The 12,731-nt window shown below is 58.0% G+C and overlaps 1 protein-coding gene and 1 long non-coding RNA gene across 3 annotated transcripts; both read right to left on the reverse strand.

Moving 5' to 3' along the window:
- Window positions 1–3,358: 3,358 nt before the first annotated feature.
- On the reverse strand, window positions 3,359–6,789 carry LOC132001367 (uncharacterized). Of its 2 annotated transcripts, none has more exons than XR_009399602.1 (3): window positions 6,701–6,789; window positions 4,749–4,832; window positions 3,359–3,986 (listed from the first exon to the last, which is right to left on the reverse strand). It is a non-coding gene; the product is annotated as an uncharacterized LOC132001367 (long non-coding RNA). The 2 variants fall into 2 exon arrangements; XR_009399603.1 differs by lacking the exon at window positions 6,701–6,789 and adding an exon at window positions 5,478–5,558.
- An 884-nt stretch (window positions 6,790–7,673) lies between these two features.
- On the reverse strand, window positions 7,674–10,726 carry CAMK2N1 (calcium/calmodulin dependent protein kinase II inhibitor 1). The gene is made up of 2 exons (XM_059376470.1): window positions 10,472–10,726; window positions 7,674–9,006 (listed from the first exon to the last, which is right to left on the reverse strand). The coding sequence occupies exons 1-2, from the start codon at window positions 10,635–10,637 to the stop codon at window positions 8,936–8,938; spliced, it is 237 nt and encodes a 78-aa protein (XP_059232453.1). The 5' UTR covers window positions 10,638–10,726; the 3' UTR covers window positions 7,674–8,935.
- Window positions 10,727–12,731: the final 2,005 nt, after the last annotated feature.

The raw sequence follows: 12,731 nt of genomic DNA on the forward strand, positions 1-12,731 counted from the left end.
GGGGCCTGGGTGGCTCAGTCAGTTAAGCATCTGCTTTTGTTTGGCTCAGGTCACCATCCCGGGATCCCAGCTGGGATCGAGCACCTTGTGCACAGAAACCCCCACCCCCACATGGCTCCCTCCTCAGAGTGGAATCTGCTTCTCCCTCTCCTCCCTCTACCCCTCCCCACCTCACTCATGCTCTCTCTCTCTCTCTTGCTCTGTCTCAAATAAATAAATAAAATCTTTTTTTTTTTTAAAGTGCCCCCCAAACACAGTTATTAGTAGCAACAGCATCTGTGCCTGGGTTATAAGGATTGGATGAGCTACTGTAAGGACAGCATTTATGGGAACATGGGCAGACAGCAAGTGGGAAAATAAAAACAGCCATTTCCTCAAATGGGAGCTCATATCATCAGCCCATTTGAGAGAGGAGGGACCTGAAGCGTGAGAAGCCAAGTGACTTGCCCACAGTCTCATTTTGGTTAAGTGGAAAAGGGTCTTCAACAGACTCCAGTTCAGGATTCCTCAACCGCAGCACATCCGGGCCTGGCTAATTCTGCATGGTGGGGGCTGGCCTGGGCGCTGTTCAGCAGCATCCCTGGCCTCTGCCCACTAGATGCCAGGAGCTCCAACTCTTCCCCACATTTCAACAACCAGAAATGTCTCCAGACACAGCCAAATGTCGCCTGGAAGGCAAAGTTAGCCCCTGTGGAGAAGCTACTGAGCTCAGATGCAATCCCCGCCAGCACTGCCCGAAATGCCTTGTTCAACCACTCCCCAGAGGACGGGCCCTTTCTCAAGCAAACCCCCAGCTTGCCAGCCTCTGTCCTTCTGCTCCTCTCCCCTACACCCAGACTGCCTTTCCCACTCCCACCTCCATCTCCAAGGCCCTGCCCAAGCCCACCTGCTTCCTGAATGGCTCCCCCACCTCAGCCCAGAACTCACTGTTTCCTCCCCAGCTCTCCAGCTGGTATCCTAACTAGTCATAAGCATGTCTGGCCTTGCCTGCTCCCTGTCTGTGTGCCCCACCCGCACTCCAGACTGAAGCAACTTGAGGGCAGGGGCTGTGCCTGACTCACCCCTGTGTCCCCAGCACCTCAGAGGGGCTGGTGACACCAGGCGGGCCCCCTGCTCTGTGCACCTGGCGGTCACAGAGGAGACTGGCTCCCAAGCTGACTCCCGGGGGCTGAGAAAAGGTCCTGGGCCTTGGGGAGGCAACGGCGCTATCCCACTCAGGAGGGGTTCAGGATTAAAAGTGGGAGCCAGGCTTGGGCTGTTGCCACCTCCGGTTCCTACTAAGGACTGGCTGAGGACAGGCTGGGCAAACCTCCAGACATTGGTGTCTCCACAGGTGAAATGGGGATGATCTCCAGTGACCCAGATTGATAGGACTGCTGGGAGGGCTCCTCGTCCAGTGCTCGCCCTGGTTCCAGCACAAGGATTCCCCGAGGAAGGTGGGAGAAGGTGGGAACCTTCTGGCCGCGCTCCCGGGGGAGGCTTGACATTTGAAATTCTTGGATCGGGAGGGCAGGGGCTACCCCGCCAGGAGAGGCCGCGGGGACCCGGAGGGCGGAGGCGGGCGGCAGGCCGCCCGCCCGGGAGGCCGCCAGACGCAGTAAATAATTCACACAGATGAACTGGCGATAAGTGCGGCTTCGCCGGGGATCGAGTTCAGGTCGGAGGAGGCGCAGACCGCGGCAGGGGGCCTGTGGTCTCCGCAGTCTAGGAGGGGAGCGCTAACGCGGCCCCGGCTGCCGGGAAGACGCGGCCCCAGGTGCCGGCTCGGGCGGCTCCCCGCGACGGGCGGGAGCTCCCCGGAACTGCCCCGCGGGGCACGGAGCCCCGCCCGCCGCCTCCGCCCCGCCGTCCCCATGGCAACCGCTGGCCCGGTCCAGGGTTCACTGCCGGCCGGATCCTCAACCTCTCCACCCCTGCCCCCCTCCCCCGCCCCAGATGATGGGCCTTCGGGGCTCTGTGCGCCGGGCGCTGGGCGCGGGCCTAGCCCGACCCCCTCCTGATCCTGGAGCGGTTGAAACCGGGGAGTCTTGGAGTCGGGCCCCCTAGGGTTCTGTCCCAGCTCCACGACTTCCTGACTGTGCCGGGGCAGGCAGAAGACGCCAAGGCTCTGTGCCTCGGTTTCCCCTATCTGTAAAATGGGGATAATAATCCTAGGAACTATCTCCTTGGGCTGTGAAAATTAAATGAATTAAATGCAAAGAGTGTGGAATGGTTCCTGGTGTACAGTGAGCCCCACACAAACGTTATTTTCCGCGTGGGGAGAGAGAGACCCAGAGGGGCAAAGACCTGCGGTGAGGTTCACAGGCAGCACATTTGGGGTTGGAATAACAAGTCACCAGTCCTTTCTCAAACACCCACCGCGTGGGCTGGCCGTCTGCTCTGGGGGTTCCCCAAGGGTTTCCTAAGCTTCCTGCAACACCAGCCCCCCTTCCCAACTTCTTGAAGCTGCCCTCTCGTCAAAGGGTCATTGTCCAGAGAGTGAGGTCCCTGAAGGCCAGTTCTGTGGCCCCAGTGCCAGCCAAGTCCAATACCCAGCCCGCCCACACCCCTCATCCCTGGCACAGGAGTCTTAAAGGAACAGGGATTTAGTTCATTAATTAGTTCATTTCCACTGCCTCAACACTCTCCCAGACCAAGCCCCCTAAGGCCTTGGCTACCAGCTCTCTGCTTTCCAGGACACCCCTTTCCCTGACAACTTGCTGCCATCTCCGCCTGCCCCTCATCTGCCCAGCCCCCATGGCCATTCTGTTAGGATTTCCCATGGCACATTTCCCAGATCCTTCTCCTCCCTTCGGCCTGTCCTCCTCCCTGACCTCCCTTTCCCTCTGGTGACCCTTTGTCCTCGAACAGCTGTTTCTGGGTCAAGGACCTTCCTCCAGGCCCGAGGGCATGCACAGCCCTGGGTTAAGGACAAACCCTCCAATGTGAGAGGTGACAAGATAAATCAAATCTTCCTCCCAGAATGATGGGGGGGGGGGAGCTGGTGAGGCCCTGAGGTGGGGCTGTCTTCCCGAGACTTTGGGTTGCACTGAAGAAGCGGCTGGGGCCCATAGGCATGGCCTCTCTGTCCCTGGGGGCCACCCCACCAGCTCGGGCCCAGCTGCCAGGTTTCCCGGGATACAGCCCGGTCCTCGGATTTATTTTTGCATATGGTTTGGGAGAATCTCTGTTGCTGGAATAACGACAACCTTTTTTTTTTTTTTTTCTTTTTGCTTCCCTCCAATAGGCAGATTTTATAAACCAGAGCAGCTGCCTGAGGTTTCCAAGAGAAAATTCTGCACAGTTTCTAACCAGGGTGACAGTTCCCCTCCACAGGAAGTTGCTTTTATTAAGGTTGTTGGGTTTTTGTGTGTGTGGGTTTTTTTGTTGTTTTTTTTTTTAATCTATTTTTTTGTAGGACTCCATCTATCGGTCATCGGGCAGCACCTTGGCCTTATGGACATTTTTGGTTGTTGTTGTTGGTTTTTTTTTTTTTTTTCCATTTGCTGGAATTCATGACTACATCTAAACCACAGTAGGCTTGTCCAACACAGGGCAAAGTTGAATGGCCAAAAAGTGGGTCATTCACATGACCTGAGCAGAAGAATCCCAAGTAATTTATGGAGATATTCTCCCAACAGAATAACTCCCCACACCTTAAGTGGGCTACACATGATGATTTCCTTCCAAGGAGGACGGTATGGAAGGAGACAGGAGGGTAAGACACCTGACCAATGCCGCCTCAGTTGAATGATCAAGGTCAATGGCAACAGTGGTAAGTCATGCTCTTGATATGATGTAATGAGGGACAATTTACCTCCGTGCTTCCCAAAACCCATAACCCCAGCTGAATCACCAGAAAATCATCAGATAAACCCCAGTCAAGGGACCATCTACCAAATACCAGTCCTCCATCAAAAACAAGGGAAGTCTGAGAAATTTTGCTGGCCCAGAGGAGCTCAAGGAGATCCAATGACTAATTGGAATGTGGTGTCCCAGGTGGGATCCTGCAACAGAAAAGGGACATTAGGTAAACAAGGAATGAAATCCAAATGAGCAGTGGAGTTTCACTAGTGGTGGTGTACTAGGGTTGGTTCCTGGGTTGCAGAAAATGTACCAAAGTGGGGCATCTGGGTGGCTCAGCCACCTGGGTAGCTCAGGTTAGGCATCTGCCTCCTGCTTTTGGCTCAAATCATGATCTCAGGGTCCCTGGGTGAAGGCCCGAGTTGGACTGCGCTCAGCGATTCTCTCTTCCTTTCCCTCCCCCTCTGCCCTTCCCCTTGCTCGCTCACTCCCTCTCTCAAATAAATAAATAAATGCACAAAATCTAAAAAAGAAAAATGTACCATAGTAATGTCAGACATTAACAATAGGAGAAACTGAGTCAGGGGTATTGAAAACTCCATGCTATCTACACAACTTTTCTGTGAATCCAAAACTATTCTAAAGTAAAAATTTACCTTTTGGAGAAGTGGGATTCAGGCAACCCCTAAGACCAGGTTCTTTTTGGTTCCCTCTTTTTTGCCTGAAGCAAGGGTCCAGGCTGCGACTTTAGCGGTACCCCAGCCCAACCCCCTTTCCACAGAACTGTCATTCTTTTCAAGCTCAATGAAAACTCCCACTTCCTAATGGCTACATACTTGGTGTTTGGCCCATAGCAGGTGCTAAGTTGATATTTGTGAAAATGAATGGAACTTGAGGACTTGTCAAAGGAGAAGATCTGAGCAGAGAGCCACACTCTTCCTTTTCTTAGGCAAGAGGTTCAGTACCTGCAAGTCCCCATCCAAGTCCCCATCCGGAGAAGAAAGACTTCTGGCAACATGGTTAGAGGGGTAGACTTCTCCGAACAGGGCCTTTGGAAAACAAGCATTGAGATTTACTTAGGATTGAATTTATCGGGGGTTTTGAGGAGCTGATGACAATAGGTAAGCGGACTCCTCCAAACTGCTCCCAGACTCCACAGTGAAGCCTCCACTGCCCCCTCTGTACCCCCAATGGGTACTTCTACAAAGACGCTTCGTACAACAAGATCTGTTTTCCAGGCTCTAAAAGTCTACTGCCTGGCACATAGTAGGCACTTAATATACATTCATTGGTGGTTACCATTCATTATGCACCAGGCTCTAAGCAGGGGAGAGGTAAGAGTTCCTATTTAATCCTTTAATCCAGTGACATTCGAGTCTCTTTCTTTTAAAACTCAATTTGCCAATTTCTCCCTTAAAGGTGCTTTTGGATATTCCTCCAGACTGTCGACCTGGATGGGCCACAGAAGCAGAATCCAGGGAGATGCATGCTTATTTGCAAGCATTCAGTTAGTGAAGTTTGAACAATGCAGCCCTGGTGGCTGGATGGATGCCGGGAGGCCCTCCCCCACCTTGGACTGGTCATGGCCTTTTCCATATTTATTGCCACCTAACTGGATACTTCAAACATATTCGGCCCTTTGTATAATCCGGTATCTGCCCAGTCCCCAAAGTGCCTTCCCAACAAATGTTTACCCCGATGTTGGAGTATATTTAAAAGATTGATATTCCCTTTTGCTGAATGGAGCTCTCCGGAAAAGCCGACTCTTGTCTTCCCAGGCAGAGGATTCTGCCTTGGCTGACGGGGTGGCCTCCGGTGAGAACATTTTAATACGTCACTTATTAAAGTGGACCCAGAGCCTTGGCAGAGGGCTACCGTGCTCCCCCCATTCCTGGCAGAGGGCAGCTCCAGGCCTTCGCTGACACATCCAAGCACTGCCTCCCTCCTGACCGCTTATGCAGTTGTCTGTTGTGCAGAAGGCAGAGAGCGTAACCTCGAAACAACGAACCAGCTAAAGGGTCTTTAAGGCTGAAGGACAATGGCTGCAGCTGGGACTGAGCTCTGGTGATTCTGCATTGCCCCCCCCCTCCCCCCACAACGTCCTGGAACTGAGGCTCTGGGTTCTACTCCTGCTGAGCCGACCAACTAGCACACCGGCCTTATGCAATTTACCTCGCATCTCTGAGCCCTGGTTTCTCCTGCACAATCCGGATAGGAATAAAGCCAGCTTCCTAGGGCTATTGTGAGCCTGGCGTACAGTCAAAGCTCAGCTAGTGTGGTTGTTTTGTGGTCCTTTTAGCCCTTCTGGGGCATCCATTTCTTCACCTACCAGAGAGTTCATCGTTGTGGGTTTCCAGAGTTGCCGGGTGGATTACGGGAGAGAAGAGCTGCACTGTATCGAGCAGCTAAGCAGTAATTACTCCTGGTATGGACCAAGAGGTGTCTTCAGAAAGACTCTTTTCATATGGCTCCCGCCCCTCCTGGCCTACTGAGGCCGAGCAGAAGGTGGGCCCTGCCTCGCGCTCCCAGCATGGCAACCTTCCACTTTCTCACGGGAAAAGCACAAGGGGAAAGAGAGTCAGGCTCTGTGGTGCCTTCAGGCCCATCAGCTCCAAAACACTGGGATTCTCTGGGGTTGGCCCGACACAGAGCCAGGTTCAGGAACAGGTCACGCGCCTGGGAAGCTCAAGCTGCCATCCCCCGGGCATCCTGCTGCCACCACCAGCTCCCACTTCCCACCACCAGCCCTCCATTCCCACTAATGGCTCATAGGATGTCCAGCCTCTCTGCTGGGCCCTCCTGAGGCTCAAGGCCTCCACTGCCTGGGAAGGGGGATGAGACATCACCCCCTCCCCCACAGGCCCTCTGGAGCCCCTCTTCCCCACCCCCACTGCCACCACCCTGGGGCCTGTCTTACCTGATGTCTGAGTCACAATCACACTCCTGTCACCATGAGCGGTGTTGTGACTCCCTGGCTGACAGTTTTACAACAAACACATTAAAAACTCCCGGCACTGAGGCTCCTGGATGCAGAACAGCCCCCGGAAAAAAGAAAAAAAAAACTTCTCCAGGCCTTTCTTCAGCCAAAAACCCTTCTCCCAAACCCTCCCCCCACAGCGACCTGCTCCATCACCATTACCTGCCCCCAGAACCCCGCGAGGGACTGAGATTTTGTTTCATAAGGACCCTCTTTGGTGATTGGGGGAAGCCTGAGACCTACCAGGCTGTGTGGGCCCCAGAAGACGGGGCCCATCCCTTACACAGTGACCTGTGAACTCTGCAATGGCCTGTGAACTCCAGAAGCCCAAGGTGCAGGGGAAAGGGTGTCGCTGCTCCTCAGTCCTGCCTTTGAGGACAGATGGCCCCCGGTGAAGCATTCTGTGGGCATAGAGCGGCCTGTAAGAGTGCTACAGCCTGCTGGGTGTGGTGGTAAACTTCCCACAACTCCAGGAGGCAGGAGCTGCCTGACCCCCAGCTCACAGATGTGGAAACTGAGGCTTCAAGTAGCAAGGTGACTTGCTCAAATCCATATAGGTAGGACACGAAGAAGCTGGGATTTTAATCCAAGTCCACCAGCCTCTAAACACTACTCTTTTTAACAAGACTGCCTGCCTCCCAACACACGGGACCTTCATCGCCAGCACCCAAGGGATGGCAGCAACCCAGGGAAGCAGGGAGAGCCCTTTGCAAATCCAAATGGAACAAACTCTCCCTCCGGCGATGGCCCTGTCAGTCTACTGTCTTTCCTGCCATCTGAGCCCAACACCGCCCTGGGGGCCCTCCACACTGCCTTGCTGCCTCCAGGACCAAAGCTACCAGTCCCTCCTTCTGGTCTGCAGCCAGCAGACAAAAGCAAGTCCCCCGACACCAAAGCAGAGACCAGAGAGGAGTGAGACACAGGGACAGTTCTTTTATTTTAAGTTGGAGAAAGAGCCCCGTGTGCTGGTTACAGGTGCGACATCCAGAATATCGAATTAAGAAAAGAGGGAACAGGGAAGGGAAGAAACCTCTTGAGGTCCAAAGTTGCAAACAAAAAGTGGTAAAAGATTTCCTCACGCAAGAGGTGTTTTTTTTTTGTTGGTTTTTTTTTTTTTTTTTGCAAATACCATGCAAAACAGGCAGCTGGTGTGCCTTAAGAGAACCCCTATAAATAACAGAAAAGACACTCCAAGCATTCCTTTACGTGGACTCAGAGCACAAGGAAAAAGAAAAGAAACCAAAATGCCTTTCGGCATTTCAAGATATTTGGCACTCTTGTGATTACATTTTTTTACAGCCCATTAAAGAGAATAAACTGACACAATATTAGAGGAAAAAAACAGGCTGCTCACACAACAGACTGCAGGAAGAGGTTAGAAAGAGCTCAAGCATTTTTTTTTGTTTGTTTTGTTTTGTTTTTCTGGGTTTTTTTCCTGACATATAAAATGTGTCTATTTGCATTAACTTGGGCAAATAGCTTGCAGCAACAAAGAAACACAAGCTTTACAAGTCATTTTAAAATAAAACAAGGATTCTTCCTTTGTATCATTCCTTAGAAAAGTTCTCTTCTTGTTTTAAGCACATTCCTGATAACTTCAAATGATGACCAAAATAAAACATAGTATCTATAGAGATCATCTGCTGATTTTTCATACATCCAAGGATAACAACATAAAAAAATAAAACCGGACAGCATTTCACATCCAAGTGCACAGAATCATTTTTGCAAGATTAAATAGTGTAAACATTGGGAACAGCCAAATCAGTGAAGAATGCCAACACCTCAAAACACCCGGTGTTGCCGCTTCATTATTTAAGTGGTTCAAAATCCAGATCATTGCGCAATATTCACTGTATATAAAAGGAAATGGATATTAATTTTGACAAATAGCTGTACTGAGACTTCTTTTTTATTTCTTTATATGTGTGTATATAGTGATTTTTAAATTTTTAATTTTTTTTTAATTTTTATTTTTGCTGAGGAGCCCAGAGCCTTCTCCTCCTCCTTCTCGCGCCTCGTCTGTCTCCCGGCCTGACACGAGATACAGGTTGTTGATTTCATCGTGGGTAGCAAGCTAGTCATGAATTTCAAAGTGCTTTCTCTTTTCATGCTTTTTGCCAATAACTGTTACCGCCGTTCTTACTCTCCCTTAACTCATTGTCTTTGGGGGAGTTAGACACCAGGAGGTGCCTTGTCTGTCATATTTTTCAGCACGTCATCAATCCTATCATCTTCAATAACCACTGCAAAAAAAGGGGGAGAGAAGGAGACGTGAGCGCGCCTGGGCCTCGCCGGGGGTCTCCGATGTCGCCCGCTACGTCCGGGGACTGGGAAATGCGGGAGGCCGAGGGAGGGGGGTTTTCCTCGCGCGCCAACCTCCTCTGTCTCCGCCGGGGGGACCCTGTGCCGCTTCCCTTTGAACCGCTTCCCCCCGACCCCAGGCTGAGCCCGGGTTCGGGTCTGAGAAAAGGCGGCGGAAAGGGCGCAAATCCCGCAGGCCCGGCCGCAGCCGAGACGCGGACCGGCCGCGTCCTCACCGAACCGCACCTCCCCGGCGCATTTATGGAAAGAAGGCTCGCCGGCAGAAGGCGGAGGGGAGGAGGTGCTAGGGTCCCCGCTCGGGGACCCTCGGGGGTGCCCCGAGCACGGCGCGGGTGTCTAAGGCTCTGGGTACGGAGATGCGGGGAGCAAGGGGGCACGCGGCGGGTCGCGGATCTGGCCTGGCCAGGGCCGGCGACCCCTCCTGCGCGCCCCCTCCGCTCCGCCGGCCGCGGCAGAGGTCAGAGCCTCCCGGCGCTGCCGGCATCCGCCGGCCCCTCCGCCTCTCTCACCGCCTCTACCTAGCCAGCCTCGCCTTCCTCGGTCCCGCCAGCAGTCTCTCGGCGTGGCCGTCACCTGTCGAGGTCTTTGGGTCTCTCTCCGTCTGGGGTGTCGGTCTCCCTCATTGTTTCAGCTGCTTCTCTGTCCTTCTCCGACTGGCGTCCCCGGCTCGCTGTCTCCCGCTCTGGCTCCCTCTCCCGAGCTTTGTCTTGGCCTCTGCCCCTCTCGGTCTCCCCCAATCCACCACCCGCCTCCCCCACCAGCCCCCCATCTCTGCGTCTCAATATCTCCGGGCAGCTATAGGTCCCCTCATTGTCCCCGCGCCTCTGGAGCTCCTCTCCGAGCCTCGCTGCGTCCCAGTCTCCCCCCGGTTTTTCCAGCTCCCGCGCCTAGCGCTTGGACTCCGCCACCCCCTCCCCGTGCTAAGTAACAATGAGAAGCCGTGCGCCCCGAAAGCCCCTAGCCTTCCCCGCGGGAGTGGGGTTCCCCCCAAGCAGTTCTCCACGCCGTCCCTGGGGGAGCCCTGGGACCCCCACCCCCGGGTTATAAAGCGAGTGCAGCTGCACCTACACTGCGCAAAAGGGGAGGGGGGCTAGAAATCGAAAAGCAAACTTTGCCGCGGGTGGGGACCCGAGAATAACCTTCCAGCCCCCGCAGTAGCTCGGGGCCGCCACGCCCCCTGGGTGACCCCAGCGGGAATCAGGCTGAGGGGGAGGGGTTTCTGCGGCCAGCGGGCGCGGGACCCGCAGTGCGGGATCCCCCCAGTTCCGCGCGATGGGATTCCGTTCGGTCGGAACCGGCTCCCGGGTGCTGAAGAGCCCCCACAAACCTCGGCCAGGTCTCGGCGCCCGAGAAAAGGGGCGTCCGGGGAGGGGGCCGCTAACTCACCCCGCTTGCTCCGGCCGATCTGGCCCAGCTTGGGCGGCCGCTTGTTCTGCCCCGCGCCGAAGAAGTTGTTGGTGTCCTGCAGGCGGCAGGAGAAGATCTGGCCCACGTCGCCGCCGTCGCCGTAGGGGCTCAGCTTCTCGTCGCCGTAGGGCAGCACCTCCGACATGGTCGCGTCCGGGGGCTCCGCGGCGGCGCCTCCTCCGCCCGCGTCCCCGCCCGCGGCGGACAGGGTCAGCGGCGCTGGGGCCGGGGGCGGCCGGCCGGGGACCGCCCGCGGGCAGCTGCGGCGGTGGCGCCGGCGAGGGGCCGGGGGGCACCGCGGAGGCGAGAGCGCGCCGCCCGCCCGAGCGATCCTGCGAGCGCCCGGCGCTGCGCTGCGCTACGCTCCGGCTCGGCGCGCGAGTGGCTGCTGCTCCGGCACCGGCGAGCAGGACTCACATCCTCGGCGCGCTCGGGCGCTGGGCGGGGGGCCGGGCCGGGCGGGGCCGCGAGCCGGAGTGGGGGGGCGGTGTCCCGGCGAGCCCGCGGGGCGCGGGGCCGAGGAGGGCGCACCCCGGGGAGCCCGGCGGGCCGGTCCTGCGACGAGTGCGGGCGGCGGCCGCGCGGCTTCGGGGAGGCTGACTGGGGAGCGGCGAGCGGCGGGGCGCCGAGGGGCGGGGGGGGGGGGGAGCGGGGGGGGGGGGGGGGCACGGGGGTGGAGGGGAGAGGATGCCCGGAGGGAGGGAGGGGAGAGAGAAACCGGGAGGGAGACGGCGAGAAAAACTGAGGGGAAAGGGAGAGGGAAGCAGGGGAACCGGCAGGGAGAGACGGAGGGGAGGGAGAGAAGAAAGGGGAGGCAGCGACGGGTCCGGCTCGCCGCCGCCGAGGGCGGAGCGGAGAGGCGCGCGGACGGGGCCGGCGGGGAGAGAAAGAGGGTCGAGGAGGGAAGGCGGAGAGTGGGAGCGCGGAGGAGGAGGCTGGGACGGAGAAGCCGGCCCGCGAGCGAGCTGCGAGCGAGAAATGCCGGCCGCTGCGCGGAGGCGAGGCGCGGGGAGGAGGGCGGGAGGAGGGCGGGAGGAGGGCGGGGACGAGGGGACCCGGGGCCGCGGGGAGAGATCCCTGGAAGCCGCGCGACGTCACCGGGCCGCGCGGGCCGGCTCGGGCCGCGGCTCGCTTCCTGCCCCCGCCCCCGGCCCCCGCCGGCCCGCCTGCGCCCAGGGGCCCCCCGCGAGCCCCGCCCCGGCCCGGCGGCCTCCGGGCGCCTCCTCCCCCCGCGCCCCTCCCGCGGGGTGTTTACCCGGCCCCGAGCCGGTGAGCGCCGGACCTGCCGCCCGCTCGGCCTCGGCAGGGCGCGGGCCGTGGGGCACGGGGCGTGGGGCGGGAGGCGGGGGTAGGGGTGGGGGTGGTGCGGGCCAAAGACCACACGCCGGGAAGGACAGATGGACGCCGGTCTCCCCCGAGGCCGGACGCTTGGGCGAAAGGTCGGAGGGCGCGAGGGCGACCTGAGGACGCACCCTCCCGCGCCGGCCTCAAACCAGGAAGCCCCCTTCCCCCGCCACACTGGCGCTCCCCCCTTCACACGTCCGGCGCCCGGCCCCTTGGGCCTCACCCCCTTCCTCCCCCACGGCGATCGCCCTGGAAGGCCCTGCTCCCAAGCCGAGACTCAGAACTCGGGCTCCCGCAGGGCCTCTGGGTGGAGGCGGATGGGGGGGTGGAGGGGGCAGCCCCGCCTCCCGGAGGAGAGGGGAGTGCCTCATTACGCCGGGCTTGCCCGGGGTGCCGGGCTCTCGGCGTCCACCGCCTCCTCCTCCTCCTCCGGGGACGCCCCGGGCCTGCAGCCCTCTGCCCTGGGGGACCTCCCTGCCAGCAACAGCCTCGAGCCCTGGGGAGACCCTGTGGCTTCTGTGGCGAGGAGCGGGCTCCGGATCCCGGGAGGGAGACTGGGGCAGCCCCCAGAGGCCTGGGAGGCGCTTCTGCCAAGCAGATGGTAACTCCGAGGGGGGAAAGGGACGTGAGGAGGGCTCGTTATCCTCGCCCAAAGCCAACAGCTCTTCCCCTAGAGAGCGCCTTCACTCGGCAGAGCCAGTGCCGAGAGGGGTAACCGTCCCTAGGTCGTGCCACCAGCGAAGGCAGAGCCAGGGAACACATCTAGGCCCCCCCCCCCCCTCGTGAGGCCTCAGCTGGACCAACCGCTGCCCCAGCACCTGGCCCCACCCCTGGTGAAGGAGCACCCTCAGGTTCACGCTCCCCTTCCATCTGGAATTCCGCGTGGGGGCAGGTG

The sequence above is a fragment of the Mustela nigripes genome, chromosome 14 (genome assembly GCF_022355385.1).
Source record: "Mustela nigripes isolate SB6536 chromosome 14, MUSNIG.SB6536, whole genome shotgun sequence".
NCBI lineage: Eukaryota > Metazoa > Chordata > Mammalia > Carnivora > Mustelidae > Mustela > Mustela nigripes.